The sequence below is a fragment of the Marmota marmota genome, unplaced genomic scaffold (assembly GCF_001458135.2).
Source record: "Marmota marmota marmota unplaced genomic scaffold, marMar, whole genome shotgun sequence".
Taxonomy (NCBI): Eukaryota; Metazoa; Chordata; class Mammalia; order Rodentia; family Sciuridae; genus Marmota; species Marmota marmota.
This window is the reverse complement of record NW_026000026.1, coordinates 2013453-2037926: the sequence shown is the minus strand read 5'-3', so window position 1 is coordinate 2037926 and position 24474 is coordinate 2013453. Positions and strand designations below refer to the sequence as shown.

The window sequence follows — 24474 nt, the reverse complement described above, 5'->3', positions numbered from 1 at the left end:
CTTCTCATGGGACCTCTGTGGCCGACTGGGCTCCTTGAGAACCACACGAAGATGGCAGAGTGGCTTGTGGTTACCCACCTGGTGACCCGGGCAGGGCCAGTGCGAGGACAGGGCAGGGGTGCAGAGGTGGTCCTCCGCCCGCAGTCAGGGGCACCAACATGGTGTGGTGCCTTTGTGTGCCAGTCCTGATGCTGACACTCTGCCACACGTGAAGGCTGAGCTCAGGCCGCCCGAGCCTAAGCCAGGGGCATGCTGCCCACAAGGATGCACTGCCGTGGCCATCTGCGCCTGTATCTTAGAATCACAGAATTACAAGCTCTAAAATGCCCTGCCGGTCCATTCTAGGCCACGCCGTCGGCAGAGAGGGCCCGGGGGTTTGTGTCTAGCTTCGCAGGTTATTTCTCCCGACTTTGTGGTCAACCTGCTGCTCTGTTTGACTGAGGTTTGGAGCTCTTGATCTCTGCCACCTTCCTACAAAGCAAGTGGGACATCATGTGCCTGACGGGCGGCTGCCGCAGCGGGGTGTCCCCGGGGACAGGGGGTGCAATGGGGGCTCCGTCTTGCTCGGCCAGCCCATGGGCCACGTCTGTGCGCCATGACTGGTGTGACATTGTGGAGTGCAGCCATGACCATGAGAGAGATGACCCCTCGTGCTGGACTTGCACCTTGCTGGGCGGGGGCTTATGGAACTACAGGGACCATCGGACACTGCAGACGCAGCAGGGACCAGGCTGACAATCATTAGGGTTCCCGGGACAAGCTGGGCAGGCGGCCAGGCCCTCCTCCCCTGCCCTCGTGCGTTTGAGTTCTTGCTTCATGCTGAGGGCTGCTGTCTGGGTGGGGACCCGAGCTCTCAGAAGTCCTGTCCTGACGCGGGGCCCAGGCAGCAAGCACAACCCACGGGAAAAGGGAAGGGGCCCTGGGTGTCAGGAGAAGGCGACCTGGCGTTCGATGTGTCAGAGGGTGGCCGTGGCTGCGGCCTCGACTTCCACAGAGGGGGTGCCTGTGGGGTGTAGGAGACCCTGCCTACACAGGTGACAATGTTGAGCAGACGTCATCTGTCCAGCAACTGCCTGGTGGGGAGGGGCTCATCCCCGAGCCGGGGGTCCCAGGGTGAGGACTAGCCATGGGCAGCCTCAGGAGAGAGCTGGGGTGGCTGGTCTGGCTCTGGAGGGGCTGCTCCGGTGCCGGGGTCAGGAGGCTGCCCTCACGAGAGCCCGCCCTGTGCAGCCCCTCCGAGTCTCGTCCTTTTCTTGTAATTTTGAGACACTGGATTTGAGCCATATTTATTCAGAGCTGCTGTACCTTGTGTTTTTCATTTGGAAATATTAATTCTGACCTTTCAGAACTCCCAATTAAGACTTCCCAACACAAAGGAAAGGTTGAAGAGCAGGGAAGGGGGGATACAGGGGCTGGGGTCTGCCACTGGTGCCCAGGATCCCTCCCTGTCCTCGAGCAGGGAAGAGATGTCCCCTCGGGGGGAAGGCCAGTCGGGCTGGCTGCCTCCCGCCCCTCCCCAGGCTGAGGCCGGTGTGCTTCGGGTGCCACCCTCTTAACGTCCAGAGGAAGCGCAGCCTCTCTGGAGGCTGGCGGCTGCATCCTGGTGGGTGGAGCATCAGGGCCCCTCTGGACAATCTTGAATTTTGAAGACAAGCTGGAAATATGGATTTTTAACATGTGAAATTGCTGCTCTCTGATCTCCAGCTCGGGCAGGGCTTCCAGTCCTGGCAGGAGTGCTGTGGTGGCACTTGGTGGCTGCGGGGCCTGCTCTAGATACTGAGGATATTGAGTGGTATCCCTGGCCTCTGCCCACTAGACACCAGCAGCACAACCCCAGCTGCCTCCAAATCGTGACAAATGTCCCCCAGTGCCAGCCAGGGCATCAGAGGCTGCCCCAGACCCCGGTGGACTGGTGCTCAGTCTCACGGCTGCGGCCCCTCATCTCGGTCACACCTCCACCCCTGCACACACCCTGGGGGCTTCCGCCCAGCCACGCCATCCTCTCCATGGAGACAGGCACACCTGCGCAGGCCACAGTCCTCGGCCCTTGGACCAGGCCACCCTCAGGAATTCCAGGGGACCCGGGAAGCTGCACACCCCTAGCCAGGGCAGGTGGTGTGTGAGGCTCCCCAGGGCAGCCTCGCCTTGCTCTGCAGCGTGAGCACGCAGCCCGGAGTCTCCTCATTGGCATTTGGTTCACGTGTATGGCAACCTCCTTGTTCTAGGGGCTACAGCCGGCAGGGCTATGAGGGCTGCAGGTGCTCAGGCCACTGTCCCAACAGTCTCTCTCCATCCTGAGGCCAGGGTGACTGAAGGCTGCTCAGAGAAGCAGCCGCCACGCCTTCTCCCACCACCACCAGGGGACCTCCCTGAGGAGACCCAGCCTCATGGGCTGAGCCCCGCGGGTCCAGATGGGGTGGATGTAAAAGGCTGGCGATTGCCACATTGCCAGGGCTCCCAGCCCGGCTCCCACCAGCAGGCTGCCCTCTCCGCCCACAGCAGTCCTGAGTCTGAAGCAGGGGGTTTAAATGCACCGACACCCGCAGAATAGCCAAGAGGCTCCGTTTGCCAGGAGCCTGGCCCTGCTGCACAAGCTGTGCCAACAGTGAGAACAACATCACCAGTGACAGAGCCACGCCCAGCCTGCCCAAGCCCGTGTGAGGCGCAGGGCGCGAGCCTCTTGGAACTTCCACGCTGCTCTGTTCCCTTGAGGAGCCTGCGGATTTCCCTGCCCAGATTGGGTTTGGGTCTGACTGCTCCCTGTTCCCCGTGTGACTGGGGCTTAGCCCAAGTGACAGACGTACAGCTGGCCAATGCTGCCTTTGGATTGGTGTTACTGGAGGGACATTGAGGGGGCCGAGGAAATCAAGAGGAGCCCGAGATCCCCAGCGGCCCCAGCCATCACCCTGAGGCCCTGATCACTGGCAACAGACTGCAGTGGCCTTCTGTGGCAAGGGCTCAGGGGTCTGCATCTGGGCCTCACTGGCCCTGCCCCCCTCCCTCCACCTCTACCCCCTCCCTCCACCTCTACCCCCTCCCTCCATTGCTCACTCAGGCAGCCACGTCCCCCAGGGCTGGGCACTGTGTGTGCAGGAGCAGCTGAGAAGGCCGACCCCTGCCCTGGCCCTGCTTTACGGAAGACTCGGGGACCAAACCTGTGATTCTGAACACCCCAAGTTTGGCGAAATAGCCAACACCGTGGCACAGAACTCTGTGTTCTGCGGACGGCTCTACCCTGCCCCGAGGCTGTGCTTGTGTGGGGGTGTGCTGGGCCCTGGGTCAGTGACCTAATTCCTACGCAGTGTCCCTGAAGTAGCCGTGCGTCATGTGGGGGTCTGCTCTCCGGAGACTCCAGGTGATTCACCGTGTCAGTGGCTGCTGTTTGGATTCAAATGCTGGAGATAAACCTGGCCCTGTGTGGCGGGCTCTCCTCCTCCACGTCAGTGCGGCTGGATGTCCCTGGGACCCGCCACCACCCAGCCCAGCCTCCCGCATGGCCCTCAGCAGCCCCCCTGAGAACCCGGCTCTGGCAGCCTCCTCTGTTGTTCTTCCTGAAATGTGGACGAAAAGCCAGACTAGATCTTGGTGTACGGAGAAGCCGGGAAGGTGTCCTGAGGCCCTGGGGCAAGTCGGGCTGACCGGTCCCTAGATACCACAGGAGCCACGAGGCGGGGGATGGGGTCGCCTGCCGCTGCATTGTTGAGCAAGACCCTCCGTCCTCCGGGAGGCGGTGGACTCAGCCTCAGGACTCCCGTCCTTTGTACTTACTGCCCTCCTGCCTGCTAGGCCTGTGGCAGGGCCACACTGATGGCCAGGGCCATTCTGCCTGCCAGGAGGTCAGCGCTGGTACCCACAGGGACCAACCTGGGGGACACGGGCAGGATGCTGCACGCTGAGGAAGAGCAGGGAAGCGTGAGGGTGCGTGTGGGAGCCCCCGTTGGGTAGTGGGGCTCCTCCCGGGAGTGGAGGGGAATGGGCTGCCTGGCCAGATCCCTCCTTTTCGTGGAAAGTGACCTCGTGCACTTACGAGTGGTCGAGTATCAAAAGTAACCCATCACCCCAAAGTTAGCACTTTCGGCCCCCCGTCCTGTGGCTCAGGACCTGGTGAGCGGCTTCGTGGGCTGCTCTGGCTCGGGTCAAGCTGACCGCCTAAAGGCTTGGCGGGGCTTAGAGATCCAACTGCTTCCAACCTGACTGCTGGCAAAGGCTCCGGGTCCTTTCATGGGGTCCCTGTCCACGGGCTGCTTGGGAACCCTCAAGCCATCCAGAGACCACAGGTGGAAGGCCCAGTCTTGCAAGCCATCCGTGGTCATTTCTGTGATCTTCTAATGGTCACAAGTTGGCCCTGCTTGGTGAGGGGGGAGCGGCACCCTGTGCGTAGGAGGCAGGGACGGGTGCCGTCTCAGGGCTGGCTGCCTGGAGCAGGGTGTTGGCCAGGCTGGTCGGGGAAGACGGTGGGGGCTCCTCCTTTGTCCCACTCCTCTGAGGCTCCTACCCCCTGCCCCGGGTCCCTGTGTCACCTCCTTCAGGAAGGCTTGCTGAAGCCATGCCGGGCCCCTGCCCACAGAGTTGGTGGCCCTGTAGGGGCCCTGGCCAAGCACCAGCCCATGCTCTGTCCATCTGGCTGCGGATCAGCCTTTGCTTTTAATGTCCAATCTCTGTCCCATGCTGGCACTTCTGTAATATATGGTAACAGTGAATTGTCAGGAGCTGATCCCAGGCCGGGCCCTGCAGCAGATCCCCCAGCTCCGTGGCTCCCACCCATGAGCATTACCCAATATTGTCAGTCTCAGAGTCAGAGCCTGGCAAATGAGCAAGGAGACAGGCACAGCCCCAGCACCAGAGGGTACAGCTGGCCACTTCCAGGGGCTTTACTGACCCCAGACCACCAGAAGTGCCATCCAAATATCAGATTGGTCATGAGCCTGGGCCTCACTCATGCCAGGCAGGCATCCCTCCTGAGCCACGCCCCAGCTGGGGTCACTCCTTCACGGTGGTCTCTTTGGCCAGGTAAGCCGGGGAGCATGCAGGTTCTTAAGGAAGAGCAGAGGACACCCACGCACGGTGGCATCTGCCACTCCTGAGACCCCCTCGCCCTCCCAGAGCCCGAGGCTGTGGTGTGGACCGGAGGCAGGGGGTCGTCTTTCGTTCCTTTTTCTCTTTCCACCAGATGGCACGAGCTAATTATTCTCATTTGCGTAGCACCTTACACCTCCGTGGGCTTTTTCAGAATGTTGGGAAACAGATGATCACGTCTGTTTTTGTAGCGTGTGAGAGTTTTTCATTAGCAGGATTGGGGGGACCATCTGTGTATTGAAGTGAAAAGGGGCCCCCAGCAGTGAGTTGAGAACTTTGAGACAAAGGCTGAGCGGGATTTTTCTCACTGTCCAGTTCTCTTGCCTGGGAGCCGCAGGAGCAGAGCCCACAGCTACCGACTCACACTGAGGGAGGGACAAGCCATGCCAGGAGGGTCTGCACGCCCCCAGGATGGCCTCCCCTGTAACCTTGACTTGGTGGTTTTCCCCAGTCCAGAGTAATATAACCCAGAGAACTTTCCAGAACAATCAGTAGCCAAAGTCCCTCTGCTGCCAGCTGGCTATGTGTCCTCCAACAAGTCAGCCACTCTCAGAGCCTGGTGTCCTAGTGAAGTCCCATGGGGGAGTGTTCAGGACAGAAGTTTCCAGAAGGTGAACAGAGGATGCTGGCCGGGCACCGTCCCCTGCCTGCAGCCCCTGGATCTCACTCTGCATCAGGCACCCTCCCAGGAGCCCTGACGCTGAGCCAGGGTTGGTGCTTAAAGCCACACAAGGTGGCCAGCATGGACTCTGTCCACTCACCCCACGCCCCTGTCCCAGGCCCTGGGCTACAGAAGGGTCTGCCTCCAGAGGGACTGTCAAGGCGTGGGGAGGAAGGGACAGGGTCCATGTGGAACAGGCAGTGGACCGAGGCCCCCACTCCTGCAGTCCAGGCCACCTGGACCAGGTGCTCATTCATCCACAGACACCGCACAGCACCCTGTGTGGGAGGGATCAGACCTCTGCTGCTGTGGGAACGAATTGCCACCCAGTTAAGGGCTTAAATGGCATGAACCATCGCAGTCCTCACGGCCGCACGTCCCACAGGCCACGGGCAGGGCGGGGCCTGGTCCCTCTGGAGGCTGCAGGACAGACGTTTCCTGCCTATTCCAGCTCTGGGGCCACCTGTGCTCCAGTGGCCTCCTCCACCCTCAGGGCTTGGAGTACCACAGTGCCCACCTCTCTGACTCTGACCTCCAGCTTCCCTCTTTTGAGGACCCTGTGGTGACAGTGGCCACCAGATAATCCAGGACGATCTCCCACTGGAAGATCCTTAACTTAATCCCACCTGCACCGGCCCTCTGTATGTGAGGCGGCAGCCTCTGGTTCTGAGATGACGGCCTTATCTGGCCTCCACCCACAGATCCCGTAGCACTGTCACTCTGCCACGTGCCCAGCAGGACAATAAAGCAGGTATGAGCTAGAGGGCGAGGACAGAGTGGTCAGGGAAGGGGGCTGAGGGAGTGATGGCTCCCCGGGGGAAGGAAGGGCAGGTGCCTTGAGGGGAGAAGGTACAGATGCCCTGGGGTGCTGACCGGGGGAGGGTGCACATGGACATGAGCTGCTGGGAGCCCCGCACAGGGCTGAGGGGCCACGGAGGACCAATATCAGGTAGCTGGACCCTGCAACCAGCATTTAGGGCCAGTCAGCAAGGCGAGGCCAGCGCGGGGGTGGGAGGCCCTCACTATGGACACAGGGCTGAGAGTTGGAGAGGCCATCTCCTGTGGGCCAGGAGGGCTGAGTTCAGATCCTGGACCTGACTCAGGGTCGTGGAGCCCTGCAGAGGCCTTGGGACCACGGGTAGTCAGACAAAGAGGGCCCAGCCCCGCATATAGGAGGCCCCCAGAGGTGCCATGGTGGCTGTCCGGCAGGAGGGAGGGCAGTGGCGATGGAGGGCCTGGGCAAACAGGCGGTCTTGGTCCACGGGCAGCACTGGGCTGGATGGGGTGGACCAAAAGGGTAAGCAAAAAGGGGCAGCCGCTGGTGTGAAGCACCCTGCCTCCTGCTGGGCTGCAGTTCAGGGCAGCCCCGCCCTGGGACACCCGGGCCTGGGCAACCCGGGGAAGTGAACCCTGCACATCCAGCTCCCCGAGGTGGCCTGGGCTCCTGTCAGGGGACAGGAAGTCACGTGTAGCGTGAGCAGAAGCAGCAGCAGAAGCTTCCGAGCTCCCAGGATGCCCCGTCCCCGTCTGCGGCTTGGCAAGTAAGGGCAGAAGATGCCCGAGGCCGGCTGAGGAGGCTGTGGGACAGAGCTGCTCTCTCCCTTGCAGCCACTCCCGCCTGTTTTCTCTTCCTGACATCTTGGAGGAGCCTAGTCCCTCTCTGCCTGGGCAGATGTGCAAAGCGTGCACAACAGAGCAGAAAGAAGGACACTTGTGCAAGGCAGCGGCACATCCCAACCCAGCAGGCTGCCCGGCGCCTGGCCCTGGGGCTGCGGGCTGCAGGTGCGCGTGTTCTGCTGGGGGCCCTGCTGGGATGCTGAGCCTTGTCCTGTCTGAGATATCCCCACCTGCCCCCAGGCCTCCTGCAGGGCAGGACTTTCACACAGAAGTCGTGCAAGTCCTGCCCAGGGAAGACTCCAAACTGTAGCCCCGTCACTTAATAATGCCTGCAGCCACATGTCTCCACCCCTGTGTCAGGACTGGCACTATGAGCCCCAGGAGGCTGTCCCCAAGGGCTTTGTTTGGTGATCTGTTTCTGCCTGGGTGATTTTTATTCAAGCCCAGCTCAGAGAAAGATGCAGCTCACCTCTGGATTTCCGAGTGCAACGTGAGGACTTCTCCGTGTCATTGCTGGGTCTTCCGGGTACAGCCGCAGAGGCTGTGAGGCTTCTATTCCTTGATTTCAAACACAGAGGTTCCTTTTCCTCCAGAAAAGCGTGAAATGTGCAAAAACATTAGTGATATTGCAAAAGGGTTGCATGAAATACCTGGAAATATTTCACTAACTACATTAACCTTCGTTTGCTTCTCTTTCCACCCAACACAGAATGCTTCCTCCCAGTCCTTATCTGGGTCCTCTGTGTACTTGCTACTTTAGATCACAAAGCCTGCAGAGCTGCGCTGTGCTCACCTGTAAAGCCATGGGGGGGCGAGCCTGGGGGAGCTGGGGAAGCCCCTGGGGTCCTGTGCAAGCGTCTGTTAACCTTGTCCCACAGGAAGCTCCCCTGTTCGTCCCTCCTGGGGAGTGGATGATCCCTGGGAGCTCCTGCTTCCCTTGTAATCGTTCCTTAAGTCGAGATGCACTTGCAGCCTGGACTGTGGTGGGAAGCAGCTTGCTGCTGGGACGCAGAGGGGCAGCGGGCCCTTGCTGTGCCGGCTGTGCCACTCAGACGCGAAGCCAGCGCTGGGCCGTGAGGTGTCACCATCCAGGGGTCCTGGGTTCAGCGTCTCCGTTCAGCACAGAACTGCAGAAAGGCCACAGAGAGGGCGAGCAAGCAGCAAAAGTGACCGTAACGGACTCCTCCGGAGAGCAGGGGCCCGAGCGGAGTCTGGTGGGGGGTCGGCTTGTTCTTTTCATGGCTCCTGGAACCTCCTCCTTCCCTCCCCTCCTCCCATCCACGCCCCTCGCTGTGTGCCCACCCGCCGCCCCCACGTCAGCTTTAGTTTCTGTTGGATCCCTGCTCAGGAGCAGGAGTGTGTCTGTCTGACTGGGTCCCCACTTGTGTCCCCGAGCACTTTCATAAACCACGAGGTGGACCTCCTTGGAAGACCCCATGCTCCTTGGCCTGGCCCTGCCCTGCCCCCTCACTGGCCATCTTGCCCTGGCAGCCTCTGCCCTTGTACACCCCCCTCGAGATCTGCCAGGGAGAGGTGCAGGGGCGCCTTCCTGCCCGTGCTCACTGCCTCATCCCCTGTGTGACGGTGTGTGATGGTGTGGCCATCAGCAAACACGCTCCTCCCTGGATCACCCACACGTGGCAGCACTGTGCTGGGGTGTCCCCGGCTTTGCTCGCCAAACGCCCTCCAGGTGGAGGTCGTCATTTCCAGGTGAGAAGGAGCCATGGCTCCAGTCTCCCTCACCACAGCGAGTCGGCAAACCTGCAGGGCTTCAGCCCGGGCCTGGGGCCTTGAGGGCTGGCGCTGGTCAGACATGATGTCCAGAGACATCCAGCTCCTGAAGCCACACGGCTCAGCCCACTGGCGCCAGCCCTGAGCTCTTCCCAGATAGCATGCATGCTGCTTGGCCTGGTCACACTCAGCGCAGAGCAGGTGCTGGCCAGGAAGTAGGCCGGGTGCCTGGACATCCTCCACACGCTTTCTCCTTCAGAGGCCGGGAGGGTGCAGTCCGAAGGCCACCTTTCTCTGAGAGCCTTTCCTTCCTAAAGAAAGCCCGGAACCTTCTTCCGCCGTCCTGGGCTGTGCCTCGCAGGAGCCGAGAGTCACTGGGACACATGGAGTTCCGGCTATCGGTGGGCTGTGCTGGTGGGAGGGTCAGGCAGGTGGCCCAGATGATGGGTTGCACGGTGGGCTGGCCAACCGCCTCAGGGAAGAGCCCACAGGATGGAGGACAGATGCCCGCACCCTCCTGTGCCTCCTGCCTTCCCAGTTCCCAGTGTCTGAATAACTGGGGAAACATCACCCCTGCTCCATTGACCTTTCTGTGAAGTCCCCTGTCCCCCAGGAGAGCACCCCGTGATATCATGCGTTCGGCTGGGCTTCCTCCCGCATCCTCACAGCGGTTCTTCATCAAGATCCCCCGTGGAAGCTGTGCAGGGTGATCACCCAGGAGAAGCGCCTCATCTGCATCATGCCCTGGGCGCAGGGCTCCCTGGGGCAGGTGTGGGCTGTATCTCTGGAGAGCAGCTTTGAGGACTCTTGGAATGGGCAGGACCACACAAGGCACGTGGCAGTGCCCACCACGCTGACTCCCTCGGCCAGCCACAAATCCAGTCACTCGGGCAGAGCTCAGAGGCACGCCCGTGTGCCCTGCCCTGGTGTGGAGGCCTGGAGACCGGCCGTCTGGACGCAGGGAAGCAGGGCAGGTGGCCTGTGTGCAGGGGCTCTCCCATCTGTGAAGGGGTGGCAACGTCGCCCAGGGCAGCAGTCACAGGACCCCCACCCTGGCAGTCGGGGAGCCACCGGCTGAGCACTTGCTGCCGCTCATGTCATAGTGACGTGTCCCCGACACAGAGCCCACGCGGCCTGGTTCTACCTCCTCCCTCCCTGGAAGCCAGGGGTGGCTTCGGCAGTGACATGGGAGAGGAGGAGGTGTGGCCCCTCGGGGCCTCAGGAGCTGGGTGCGCTGCCCTGGACCCCACGCCGACGCCACTGCTCAGCTGTCACAGGAGCAGAGGGGTCCCTCCGCCGCCATGCCAGGCGTGTGACTAGAAATCAAGCCCTGGAGTTTCAGGTGACAAGTCTCGTGGCAACCGAGCCCAGCCCTGTCGGCAGGCTGCCCCGAGCTGCAGTGGCTTCCCGCGATGTCACGAGTTCCGTGGGTGAAGCAGAGTTGTGGAGTTCTTCCCACGTCGGGGTGGACTTCGCTTTCCTCACTGACCTCTGCTTCCCCAGGAACCAGACGTCCTCGGAGGCCCACGGAGGCCTTAGCACCCAGTCCTGGGAAGGAGCAGCCCCACCTCTGCTCAACCTCCCCCAGACTCCCCTGGGGACTCGCAGACCATGCTCGGGTGGGGTGGCCTCTGGGCCATGGGGGTCAGGTCCTGCTCTCCCCTGGGTCCCTGCCCAGCTCCCCTTCCAAGAAGCCCCCCCAGGCAGCAGCTGGCACCACGTTAGACAGATTCACACGCCTCCTTGTCAGCTTCTATTCCCTGGGTACCCAGAGCCTTCTGAGAGCCTGGTCGCTCTGCTCGAGGTGGGGTCCGCCCGGGGCCACTAAGGAACGAACATGCAGGGCCCGGTGCACACCAGACGCTCCCTCTCCAGGCCTGCAGACACCCTGAGAGTCTGCCCATCTCAAGGCCCCCAGCATCCCAAAGCCACAGGAGTGTTGGGACGAGGCCTGAGCAGAGGACCGACCGGGGAGAGGCTGCCGGGGCAGGCTGCTGTGAGAAACGTGTTTGCATTTCTTATTTACTTCAGAAAAATGGCTGGCAGCCGACCTGCGCATGTTGGCGGAGGGAGCCAGGCTGGCAAAGTTCAGGCTCGTGTTTGGATTTGGCTCCAGAAACCTACAGCTGAAGATGAGCCAGATGCATGGGCTGCCGGCTGCCAGTGCCCGCGCACCCACGGAGGGGAGGCCCAGGGGCTCCTGCACCCCAGGCACTGCTCTTCCACTGCTCCAAGCTGCCGTCCCGCCCACCCTGGCCCTTGCCTGACCCCAACCCAGAGTGACACGTGTGCGCCCTCACCTCTGGGGCAGCTGAGGGCTGAAGCAGTGGCTGGGGGTGGCAGAGGCCAGGACTTGTCTCCCGTGAGATCCCGGCAAAGGCCCCTCACTCAGAACCCTGGGGGCTCTGGACAGTGTGCACTGAGATTGGCGGAGACTCGGACTCCGGCCGGCCCTCTCCTGGGAAGGCCAAGCCCTGCCCGTTCCCAGGCCCAGAGTCGGCTTCCAAGCTCAAGGCCTTCTTCCCAGGAGAGTCATGCCAAGGCTGAGGGCACCTGCAGGGACACAGGCACAGGCCCCCACCCGGGCCGCTCCTGGGTGTGGAGGAGTCTGCTTCTTAGCTCTCCCCTCTAAGTTTTCCTCCTGGTGGTACGTGGGCAGTCGGGGGCAAAGACACATTTTTTATTTATGTGTATGGTTTCAATTCAAAAGGACAGAGGGTGAAGAAAGCCGTCCTGAGGGGTGTGGGGTCGTGAAACCTCCTGTTCACGCGGTTTTCACACGTCCTCACTGTCCCACCAGCTCAGGAGCAGCCCGCACCCAGGTTCTGCCACCCACGAGCAGACACCAGCCTAGGACCGGCCCTGCCAAGCTGCGTGGCAGGCGGGGGACAGAAGGCCCTGGGGCCTCTCTGCCAGAGCTCCTTCCCCTCCGGCGGGGCACTGCCTGGGTTCACAGCTCCACGTGGGCACCAGGGACCCACCCCCAGCCTCCCCTCTCCTTTCCTGCCAAGAGCAGCTTTGTGACAGCTTGAAGGGGAAGAGACCATGACCCCCCACACCCCCAGCCTGAAGGGACGAAGCCAGAGCAGGAGCAAAGCAGAGACGGGAGGCGAAACAGGCTGCACTCCTGCTAAAATGGAGCAGGAGCCGACCAGGGCGGGAGCCACCCGGAGGCCCTTCCCTGCAGCAGTGGGTGGGGCCTCTCAGGACAGCGAGAGCCGCTCTCCACCTGAGCCTTAATTGCCAATGATTTCATTAGCAGTCCTGATGTGCAAGTCGCTAATGAGAGAGAGAGGCTGGCAGCTCTAAAAATAGCCCGCTCCTGGGTCCTGTTTCTTGTGTTTTAAAGACACATCCGGCCCGGCTCCTTGGAGCCCTGCTGCCAGCTCCAACGTCTCTCTCTCTCACCACCTCAGAAGTGCAGGGTTCCAATGTGTGATCAGAGCATTGTTTCGTGGCCACAGCACAGTTCCCCTGTAAGCCCGTCCTAGGGCCACAGTGGCCTGCTGCCCCCACGGACGTCAGGCTGCCTCTGCAGACAGGGAAGTAGTGACCATGTGCCACTCGCTACCTGTCCCCACTCGTCTGCCTCCCTAGAGCCAGCAATTAAAAGCAGTGAGATAAAGCCCACAGCCTCCTAGCAAGGAGCTGCCCCTTCTCCGGCCACCCAATGCACTGTAGCAGGCTCTGCACCTCGAGGCAGGGCCAGGGGGCGTGGGCACCATCCTGGAGAGACAGAAGGGCTGCCAGTGCTTGGTGGAGCACAGGGAGGGAAGTGGCGATCCTTGGGTTTCAGAACTGAAGCCAGGAGGGTCCGGCACCCCTCCTGGGCTCATTGACATGTGCGGAGCCCGGCTGCAAGTTCTCTGAACACTCGAGACTCCTGGGTGGAATGGGCTTCCTGTGCCCTGCTCGTTGGCCCCGGTGAACTGGGCCCTGAATGCTCCCTGGGAGGAGGAGGTGGCACCCGTGGGGCTGGTCCTGCACCCTGCAGAGAGGGGACCCACCTGTAAGTCTCGGAGCTGATTCCCCATCACTGGACCAGGGCAGAGGTCCTCTCCTTGCCGCCATCTGCACCTGGCCACTGGGGTGCGAAACTCCCCAGGACTCTAGCAGCAGACTTGTCACCATGTTCTCTCTGTGGTGTGCACAGTTCCTGCAGGTCAGACGTCCAAGCTCCTGTGGGAACCGATTCCTAGGGCTGCAGCCGGCAGGGTACCTCCACTCGCTGAGGCTCTGTGTGCTGCTCCGCGGCTCCCCGGCTCCGAGCTCCGCCTTGCTTGGGCTCTCGGACTTGGTCCTTTGTGGCACTGGGGACTCTCCTCCCAGATATCAGGTTCCCCTGTCTCCACCTGCCAGCGAGCCCAGGTCCTCCCCTGAGGGGCACATGGAGTGCCAGGTGCACAGCCCCTGCCCTGGCAGGTCCGGAGGCCTCTGAGGGAGAGGGAAGGACGGTGGAGTTCCCAACCCATCCAGGGACACTGTGAGACCGGGACACTGGTGGCCCCAGGCACCCGCTCCCTGTCATTCTAGCAGCCAAGAACTCAGGGCTCAGAAAGCCACTGAAATGCTTTTCTTTAAATTGAGGTAAAATTCACATAACATGATCTCACCATGCTGCCGTACACTTCAGTGGCTGTTGACATCAGAGATGCCCAGGACTCCAATGTTGACACTCCACAGCCTGTCCCCAGCAGAGCCAGAGATGGAACCCCACATGCCAGCCACCCCACATGCCCACCTCAGGGGTCCCTAGTCTGGCTAGGGCTCCAGTTTGACTCCATAGCAACTGGGCAGGCCAATGCCCTGTCACTGCCCCTAAGGGCCTGGGTTCTGTCCCATTCCCAGGTGGAACCCCACTGCCAGGTGCTAGGGGGAGCCCAGCAGGTATGCAGTGGACAAGCTCATGCGACCTTGGCTAAGGGCCTTGGTCCTGGGGCCTGTGTCTCACTGAAGCAAGTCATGAGGCACTCGGGCCAGGTGTCATGAAAGTCTGGCCCAGTGTGACGAAGGACAGGGCCAGGTGTGATAAAGGACAGGGCCAGGTGTGCTGAAGGCCAGCTGTGCTGAAGGACAGGGCCAGGTGTGATGGCTCTCCAGCCAGCCTCACAGAGCCGGGGCAAGAGGAGGCCCAGGGTCCACTGAGATCTTCTAATGAGCTTCAAATCCCTCCTGTTCCTGTCACCTCAAGAAGGTGTGGCATGTCCCTGAGCCTCAGTTTCCTCATATGTAAAATGGGAACGTCCGAGGACGGTGGCTCCACGGCTGCCTGTGTGGGCAGCTCAGATGCTGCGCTCCTCCCCAGGGCAGTGTGGTGCTCATGGAGAGGTGGCGGGAGCTCTGTGCCTGTTTTTATAAAACCCAGCCGCTCGGTCATGTGCTCCTACAGAAGCACCATCCCTCCTGCTGCCGTCCGCTCCGTCCGTCCATCTTAGAGAAATTCTCTCTCCGAGAACAAAGGAGCTGCCTGTGATCCATGCTCCCCTCCCGCCAGGCGCCAGCTCTTGTTGCATCCTGGTCAGTGGCTGCTGGGTGGCAGAGAGGATTGACCCCTCAGTCTGTGGCTGATTCCAGTCTGTTCACCACTGGGGCAAACAGTGCTGGAGAGCAGTTTGGGATTCTCCTGACACCTGGAAAAAATGGTCATTGCCCCGTCCTTCCAGGCGGGGTTGTCCCAGGGAGCCGCAGCCAGGGCCTTGTGCGCCCCATGGTCAGCAGAGTCACTGCCGGAGCTCTGGGGCTGGCCGGCTTGCTCTGGACCAGGGGAAACCCTGGCGTCTGCACATTTAAAAACCCTCTTATACTTCACCCACGAGCGGGAGGTGTCGGGAACCAGGAGACACCTGAATAGTGAGGTCCCCAGTCCAAGGTGGGCTCGCGGGAGCTGCTCAACAGACGCAGCTGCGAGTCGCCCTGCTGTGTTTGCTTTGGAATAAATAGTCATTAAATAATGCACGCAGTGACAGTGGCGTCCCTCAGAGAAGCCCTCCACCAGGTGCTTGGAGCCCACATTTTGACGAACACTGGGTGACTGTCCCATGCCTCTATCAGCAGTCTTGACAGTGGCTGGTGGTGCTTTGTGATTGACCGTGGAGATAGGCGACATCTGTGGAAAACGCGCGTCAGAAATGCACAAATGTGGCCCACGCATGTGCTGCTCCTGAGTCGTCTTTCTCTGCAACCGAGTTAAAAGTGGCCTTGGTGCTGGCGCCACGGGAGGGGCTGGCAACTTGGTTCCGCGATTAATGTTTTGGAAGCAAAGCGATGTGTGGTACCCTGCGGTGTCACTAGACCGACTCCTCCACTCCGCTGGCAACTAACCAGGAAAGCACGTGGCTGGGCCAGGCCTGCCCGGTCCTCCCCGCCCGGCCTGCCCCAGGCCTCTTACAGCCGCCATTCTTGCTCAATGAGCCAATCTGAGTTCTGCTCCCAGGACTCCCCTGCCATCAGGGACAGTCCCCGGATGCCAGCTTCCATCAGGGCTTTGACAGGCAGCAGGGGTTTGCGTGAGGCAAGGGGGTGACCAGGAAGTGTCTCTGGGTTGGTGGTGCCCACCGGGCACTCAGACTGTGGCGAATGCCAAGGGAGCCGAGGGGAAGCAGCTGCATTAGGACAGTGGTGCGCCCCCAGGGGTCCCTCGGGGCAGCGACGGAGTAGGCGGCCTTCTCAGTGGGGTGGAGAACTCAGTGAGCTCCCCCCGAGGCTCTCTGCCGACCCAGGATGCGCTGGCTTTGTTGCCACCCTTGGCCCACCTGGCCACCCTGACCGTCTCCCCCCTCCTCTTCCAGTTGAGTTCAGCAGCTGTCTGGGGAGCCAGGGGATGCAATATGAGACCAACAGCCTGGACTTCAAAGTCGGGGCAGACGGGACAGTCTACGCCACCCGGGAGCTGCGCATCCCCTCTGAGCAGGTGGCCTTCACAGTGACCGCAAGGGACCGCCGGACAGCTGAGCAATGGGACGCCGTGGTGCGGCTGCTGGTGGCCCAGACCCGGTCCTCGCACCCTGGACACAAGGTAAGGGGTGGCCGCATGGAGGGAGGGCCCACACCCAGAGTCCAGGCTCCCCGCTGCCCTCATGGTCCTGGGCAGAGCCTCCGCCCAGGCCCCCTGAAGATGAGGCTCAGCAGCTCCATGTCTGTGCCAGCAGAGAAAGCCACACCTCACAAGGGACCCTGGCCTTTACACTGTCCTGTGGCAGGGCTGCCGGCACAGGCGAGTCACCAGGTGGCCACCCAAGGAGCTTGGTTCACCAAACTGTGCCACCTGCTAGGTGTTCCTTGTGGGATCTCAAGGAGGCTCCCCGTGTCCACTTCCAAATGGACGCCCTGCATTCTGTGACCTGCCTGCCTGGGCACTGCGCCCACCAGCCCTGGTGGCTCTCAGGGCCTAAGGGATGACAAACAGGGCAGAGACCGCATGACGGGCAGGGGACTGTGGAAGCCTGTGCAAGACCCATCAGGGGATGGAGGCAGGAAGAGAGGGAGAGGAAGGGAGCGAGCCCGCCACCGTCTCCCGGGTGACTTCACCAGCCATGCCTGGGGGCCCATCCCAACGGGGCCTTCCCTCCAGTGGCGGGGTGGCTTCACAAGCTAGGCCACCCTGAGCCCACGTGGTGCAGACGCCTGGCGCCCATGAGCTGCAGGCAGAGCCTCGTGGCGTGGGGGCCTCAGAAGCCACTAACTGGAAGTACAGCCAGGACTCTTGTGACGGAACGAATCCCTGACCCTCCACGGAGGGTGCAGGCTCTGGTGGCAACTGAGGTGGGCAGCCTCGGAGTGGGTGCACTTCCAACCCACAGCCAGCTGGCCTGGGAACTGCCAGCCCCTGAGGCAGGGGACGCAGACCTCACCTCCAGGATCAGAATAGGGAGCCCTCCTCCCAGGCCCATGACGTGTGACCTGGGGGGGCAGTCTCTGCAGCCCCCCTCCTGCCCCTGGTCTTGGTCTCCTTAGTTGCTGGTGGCTTCCTCCCCGACTTTCCCGGGGCCCCACTTACACCCCCTCAGGGCATCAGCTCCGCTAACCCTAACCGTGTCCCTGGAGGCAGGGGTTGCTGACCCACGTCACCTCAGGCCCTGGTGGCAGGAGAGAACTGACGTTCTGGGAAGGAGTGAAAGCTCCGTGCAGGGGTGGCTGAGCCCAGCAGGCAAGGGCCCGAGCAGCCCAGGCGCAGAGTCCCGTCGAGCTCCTCTGGCAGGCGAGCTGGACGTGGGGGCTGCCTGGAATGTGGGTGGCAATGCTGCACGTCTGTGCAGAGTTGTTGAGGGACACCGTGACGTTCAGTGAGGTAAGATGACCAGCAGTAGTGCCACCAACACTGTCCTAGCCCTCACGGCCCTGTGCTCCTCACAGCCACTAGCCTGCCAGGGCAGTGCTGGGGACAGGGAGCCAGGGGCTGTTTGGAACCTAGAAGGCCAACTGTGGGACCCCAGGTCACTCTGTGGATACACCCTTAAAGGCATCGATGCCAACCTTCAAGTGTCTACTCTGTAAATGGGTGGAGGGGACACCAGGTTCCCAGAGTCCACCTGCCCAACAGGTGAATGCAAGCGGGACAGCACCCAGGCCTCCAGCCACACCCACAGTCCTGTGTACAGCGTCCAGCACTCAGCTGAAAATGCGTGGGCACATGAGGTGGCCGAGGACCCAGGTGGTGTTGCTGAGGCGGAAGACAAGTAGGGTGCGGTGGAGACACAGGAGGGCCAGGCACTGTGAGCCGCTGAACAGAGGGAAGGCAGGCCAGCCCGGCAGCATGGCCTCTGCTGGGCATGAGCGGGTGCTCCAGCGCCCCACAGAACCGTGTGAACTCCAGAAGGGCAGCCGGAGCCCGAGAGAGACGTGGGCACTCCAGCGCCCCAGCACCTGGCTCCAGAGCACCTGGGCGCTGGTGTTCTCGAGCTTCAGAATACACACGCCCACACAGGAGGACTCCCGGATGGGACCCGGGTTCACACACAAGATTCCGTATATGCCGTATGCGGGGGGCATGGAGGTGACTTCACACCAGGCTCTGACTCATCCCCCACATGGAGCAGGTGTGGAACGCTCCCCTGTGACATGGTGGTGTTCAAAAAGGTCCAAATTCTGGAGCATTTGTGATTTTGGATTTCTGGTATGAAGGATGATCAATCGTGTTACACTTGGATGAAACAAAGATACTCGTTAAAAGGTCTTCAGAAATCCACTGAAAGACTCACAAGACTGTGTAAGTTCTAAGATGATACATGGGAAGACTAGAAAATAAAAACTGTTCATGCAAAAAATGTAAGAGAAAGAAGAACAGAATAGATGGACTATATATTCCTCTTTGAGTAAGGTAGTAGATTTACAAATATATCAGTAATTATTGAAAAAAGAAAATATGTTAACATCTAATTAAGAGCTGATGATGATTTGAATAAAGAAAAATCCAACTATATGGATATAAGACACGTTTAGTAAAAAGTTATAAGACTAGAAAAAAGATTGAAAGTAAAATCGTTGGAAAAAATACAACATATGTGCCATTAGAAGAAATCTGCCCAGGTGGAAAAGGATTATGTCATGTTTGTGTGAGAGGAGAAGGGGGGAAGAAATAGGGGCTACTGATCGAAGCTGGTCTGTGACCCCTGAGTGATCTGAGGAAGGAACAGATGGGCTGGAAAGAGGGCATGGTGACCACACGTGGACACTGGAGATGGCATCTGACAGTATTATGTGAAATCAGTGCAAACCTGTTCTAAACTATTAGGGAATACACATGGCATGGATCCTAGCCTACAGTCACATGACTTACCAACGCTTGCAGAAGAGAATCTTCACTGTTTTATTATTATAAACACACAAAAATCCCTATCAGAGAAAAACATCTCCTTGGCTGCCCTGGTGAGCTCTCCCCAGGCTTTCAGAAGTAAAAATTAACTCTGCACAAATTTGTTCAGAGAGTTCAAAAAGAGTCACTTCCCCAAAGTTTTGTTGTCCCAAACCCTGATAGGGACCATGTCTCAAATTGGCAAGAGATTTGCCCCAAATGAGTAAGAACAACCTCCAAAATCCAACATGACTGTGTCTAAAGCCAGCTGGAGGCCCGTCCATGCTGACAAAAACCAAGTCCAAAACTAGCAAAAACTGTCCAAAAACAACAAGAACCTTTAAGAAAAGTGACAGACAATGATGGGCCAGTCTTGCCTGTTAATGAATACAAATCCCTGAGCAAATTATCAACAAACTTGGGTTTAGCTGTTTTCATAGACTGATGAATCATGACCCAACTGGATTTGCCCAAGAATGGAAGATTGAGTTAATCACTGTAATTCAATGTAGAATAAAGGATAAAAATTGTGTGGTCCTCTGAATAACAGTTATTAAAATTTCACCTCGATTAACATAACAATATTCAGCTTTTCAGGAAAACAAAGGGAACCTTGCATTGTATCACAAAGTACATCAACAGAAAACCTGCAGTGGCCACCTGATCTGCTTTTGAAGCATTCAAAGTCTTCCCTGAGGACCAGCAAGCTGACCAGACAGACCATCCAGTCACACACCAGAGGCCCGCGCCAATGCAGTCAGACAAGAAAAAGAAATCGGGATGAATGAAACTAACAGTACCCAGGGCCAAGAGTCGGCAGTCGTCCGTCAGTCACTGGAATCCATGAGTGAGGTCAGAAGTTGCTGGACGTGAACCCATTGTCTTTCTGTCCATCAAGGAGATCCAAACCATATCCCTAATGTAGCAGCAGTAAAAAAAAGATCATGTATGGGAGTAAATCTGCCTAAAGGTGTGCAGGACCCTGCACATGGTTAAGACACGTTCAAAAGCCTTTGAAACGGAGGAGCACACCACACCCCAACTCTGAAGGCCAGGAAGACGGTCATAAAACTGTCAAAAATAGGAGATTCTGCTCATTGGCACACATATCTAAGAGAGTGCAGGGAGCCCAGCAGAGGGAGGATGCTGGCTACATGAGCTGCCCTGCAAGGACTCCCTCTGGATGACGGGAGAACCTCAATTCCCCGGCAGAAATGGGCAAGAGACCAGTACGGTTCACAAGGAGGACAGAGAGCCTTGTGGAGGGCAGACACAGGCACACAGTGACCCTCTGCCAAGGCTCAGAGAGGGCGCAGCGTGAGCAAACCCCACCCAGCAGCAGGTGCTCCCACCTCGAGTGACCACAGGTGTGTGGTGTTAGCTGTGTGCCCATGGACGTGAGCACTGCCACCTGGGCCCCCTCCCCAAGTGCTGAGAGCAGTGCTTCTCATGGTGGCCCACCAAAAACTCCCAGGAGCCACAGTCAGGGCTGCCTAAACTGGTGGCTCCATGCCAGAGGGACAGTGTGGCATCCCAGCTGGAAGCTGCCAGATGAGGGACAGTGTGGCTCCATGCAGAGGGACAGTGTGGCATCCCAGCTGGAAGCTGCCAGATGAGGGCTCCTGTGCTCAGCTGAGAAGGGCAAGCAGGCTCCAGGGCCAAGGCGAGCTGTACCCTCACATCCGGGAGGCAGCCACACAGACGTGTAGGAGGCATGCAGTGGGCAGCAGGGGCGCCAGGGCCTCCTGGGGCAGGGAAAGTCGCTAACCTGCAGCGACGTGGCATTTTCATGCATATGGTGCAAGCAGAGGGCTTCCAGGCTCCAGAAGATGGCTTCAGATGGGGATGCCCAGTAAGTGGGAGCTCCGTAGCAGAAGGTGCTAGAGCAGCAAAGCAGGGCCTAGAGGCTGTCAAGTCCCAGAGCTGCTTTTACTGCAAGAACCATTGAAGCCAATCCCTGAAGGACCATCTCCCGGACCCCTCGTTTCCCAGCTCTGTGCCCTTCCTGCCTCCTGTCAAGGCTCCTGCAGGGCAGCCTCCACTCCTGTAGGGCGGCCTCCACTCCGTTACTGTAGCGACTCTCCGTGGAGCTGGGTAAAGCTGGCGGCTCTCCAGCCAGACAGTCCATAGACGGGTGGCCCCTCCCCTCCCTTCCCCTCCTGGCAGCCCTGGAAGGCAGCCTTTCCAGGGTGACACCGCAGGGCTGGAATCCGGAAGAAGTTTTTTGTGCAGTCTTGCAGGAAAGCTGATAGCAATTCAATTAGAAAATGCAAATGAGGTCACATATTTCCCACAGGAGCGCAGAGTTGCCCCTAAGGAATCCACAGGACATTCGGCCTCACAGTAAATACTGAAGATGGAACTCCCCTGGCCGCTGTCGTGGCCCGGCTGGTGTCGCGCTGCAGCTGGCAATGGGACCTGTGGGTACAGTTTGCCACAAAGAAACTGTTATTTATGAAACTAATATCGGGCTTCCCTGTGAGTCAGCACTTAGGAAGGATGAACTCCCGAAGCATGGGGTGGCCAGGCGGGTGCTGGCCTGGGTTCTGCTCAGAGCTCCCACCTCCCCACGTGTGTGGGCTGAACTGTGACCCCCAAAGGGCAGATGCTGAAGTCCTCACATCCAGGACCTCGTTTGACCATTTGGGAACAGTCCTGTGGGTACACTTAGTTAAAGGAAGCCATTAGGGCAGGCAGATCCAATAAGGTGGGACTCCTTCTGCAACAGGGACACTGGGCACAGACGTGAGCACACGGAGAACCTCGCGTGAAGGTCAAGACAGAGGGTGGGGTGGTCTGCACCCTCGAGGATGCCAACGAGGACCGCCAGCAGCCTCCAGGAGAGGCCTGGCCTTGAGGCCCTGAGCCTGGGCACCCGAGAGCTCGAAGATTTTAACTGATGCCACAGGGTGCAGGGCCGCGAGGGCAGGTCCCAGGGCTTCTCCCTGAGGCACCTGTGCAAGAGTCTCAGTCTGCGGGACGCAGCTGGGAGTTCAGGGGCAGCAGCACCACACAGAGCTCACACCTCAGAAAACAGCAGCATTCCTTTTCCTTCTGCAAAGGACGGCTCTGGAGGAGGCCAAGGAGCAGCTTCCACGCAATCTAAACAGCCCTGAAGTCCCAGTTCCCTCTGAGATGCTGGCTGTGTTAGTGACTGCAATGACCCCACGACCCCCAAGTTCAGGCCACATCACCACCTGGAGGCTGCTGCAGGCCCAGCTTACCCCGGGACTGGGCGATGTGTGCAGTGACAGTTCAGGTTCCTTCTCCACGAGGCGATGGCCCACGTGACGCGCAGACCCAGGGGGAGAAGGCTGTTCCTTCTCCAGAGCCGAGGTTGCTGCTGGTGGTGGTGATGGGTATCCATGCCAGAGCTCCGTGGACATCCAGGGCTCCCTTGGGAATCCAGCTGCAACTCTGGGTGGCATGAAGGGCACCAGTGCCCATTGATTGGTGTGTGCTGGACCCTCGCCTCCTTCCATCACCCACCGTGTCTGCACACGGCCCTCAAGCCCCAAGCGTCTTTCCAACAGGGCTGCCGCTACACGGGGTGGTCCCCGGGCCGAGACACTCAGCACAGGGAGTTCAGCAGTGTCCAGGGGCCCTTCACTTTGCAGATAGAGGGTGACGGGAGGCATCCGTGGCTTGCCCAGGCCCATGGGCGGCTGGCTGCAGGGGCGACCCCATGGCTGGCCATGCTGCAAACCCCAGGGCGCATTGTGTTGTTTTGTCAGCAATCACTCCCATCAGCTGCCATGTGGAGGGTCCCCGGAACAGTCCCCAGACTACCATCGGCATGTGTGTGAACGGGTGCATGAGTGCGTGACGTGGGGGTCCTGTGAAGAGCCCCCAGGAAGAAAGCCCTCCTGTCGGTGTTTAAAGCAAAAATCAAGGTGGGATTTCTCAGCCAACACGGCTGCCATTCTCTCCATGCTGCCTTCTGATGTTTGGTTAAGGTCCTCTGCGTCCCTGTGAGCATGGTGGACAGGAGGCGGCGGACACATTTCTTTTGGCCAGCAAGATTCCCTTCAAGGGAGCACCCTCCTCCCCCACCCTGTGGCTGGAGAGCAGGAAAGCCCACTCGGAGCCCTGGCAGAGCCCCCCGTGCACACAAAGTTCCCCTGGCCTCTGCGAGCCAGGAACCCCAGGGGCTTGCAGAGTGGACAGCAGGTGCAGAGGGTGGACTCCAGAGGAGGCAGCTACGTCTGCACACGGAGGCCCCCAGCCTCACCCACCCTGAGCGTGGCCTCCTGGCTCTCAGACTGAGACAGAGTGGCCCTCACTGAGCGGCACCCACAGGGTGGTCCTGCCCAAGGCTGCTGCAGCTCCAGCCAGGGGTCGCGCTTCCCCCCGATCTCGCCAGTGTCATTTCCTTAGGGAGAACGCGTTTCCTCTGCACACCTGACGGTGATTTTGTTTACCGTGTTCCTTGCTACACATGATTTTCTTAACTCTCTGGAGCAAGTTTTTCTCAACCTGGCATCTGGTGACATCTTGGTCCATTGGGTGTCTAGTGAGAGGCTACTGGCCTCACGTGGGCAGAGGACAGGGATGCTGCCAACACCCTCAGCACCCAGGACGGCCAGCCTTGGGTGCCAGGGTCCAGAAGCCAGGCCTCCATCCAGGTGTGGGTGCGTGTCTGGGTCTGGGGAGGTAGAGCAGGTGACCTGGCCGCCATGGCCCTGGCAGAGCCCCAGAGCACATGTTTAGAACGGCTCTCGTGTCCCGTGTGCCGGGGAGTGCGGGTACCTTTCTGTTGTCTGTTGTCTTATGTTGTTTGTTAAGTACCATTTTATTCTGTCCCTCCTTTGCTACCATGGAAATGAGCTCGCAGGCCAGACAACACCCTACCTGAACAGGCTGATACACCCGCGTGCACACCAGCCAAGGGTGAGGAGGAGGAACAGCAATGCACTCTCTGTGGAGATCCGAGTGACCCCCCTTTTTAAGAAATCTGATCATCCTCCGTTAAAATCAGTGCAGGAGGACACGGGGGTGGGGACAGGGCATTGCTTCCTTTATGGAAGCTGTTTAGCCCAGAGCTCTGAAGAAGCCACAGCAGAAGAGCCGTCAACAGCAGTGACGTGTCCCTGTCCCCTCCCCAGTCACGCTCATTCATAATGCAGAGATGGCATGTCCCTTTCCACGTGTTTCCCTCTGACTGCTGATCCTGTGCAATCAGTGACCTCACACCTCAGGACCCTGAGACTGAGCTGTCTGTGTGCTGGGACTGGGGGCACATTGCCCCGGACACTAGAGCATCTGGGCCAGCAGGAGCTGCAGGACCAGCTGAAGCCCCTGCTCTGTGCTCCCTGCTGCCTGAGAAGGGCCCTGGGAGCCAGAGGCTGGACCCCGGCAAAGGCAGGTGGAACCAGGAAAGAGGAGCTGGGAGTGGCTGGCACCTCTGGGTGCAGTGGGAGGTGAGGGGCAGCTTATTGTGGACAATGTCGTCAGGGCCACAGGACTAATGTGGGGCTTTGGCTCCCAGCCCTTGCTCCGCGGGGAGCACCTCTTCCTGTGTCCACAGATGGCAGGCTGCCCTCCACATGAAGCTCAGATGCCCGAAAGATCCACGAGCTGCCCACTGCCCAGCTGTGCA

The 24474-nt window shown here is 59.7% G+C and overlaps 1 protein-coding gene across 1 annotated transcript in view; it reads left to right on the top strand.

The window, feature by feature from the left end:
- Cdh4 (cadherin 4) overlaps positions 1-24474 on the top strand; it is a 251233-nt gene that overhangs the window by 108041 nt on the left and 118718 nt on the right. Inside the window, exon 2 of the mRNA XM_048810714.1 lies at positions 15874-16100. Coding sequence (XP_048666671.1) covers positions 15906-16100 — 195 coding nt within the window. The 5' untranslated portion in view covers positions 15874-15905. The remainder of the gene's footprint in view (positions 1-15873; positions 16101-24474) is intronic.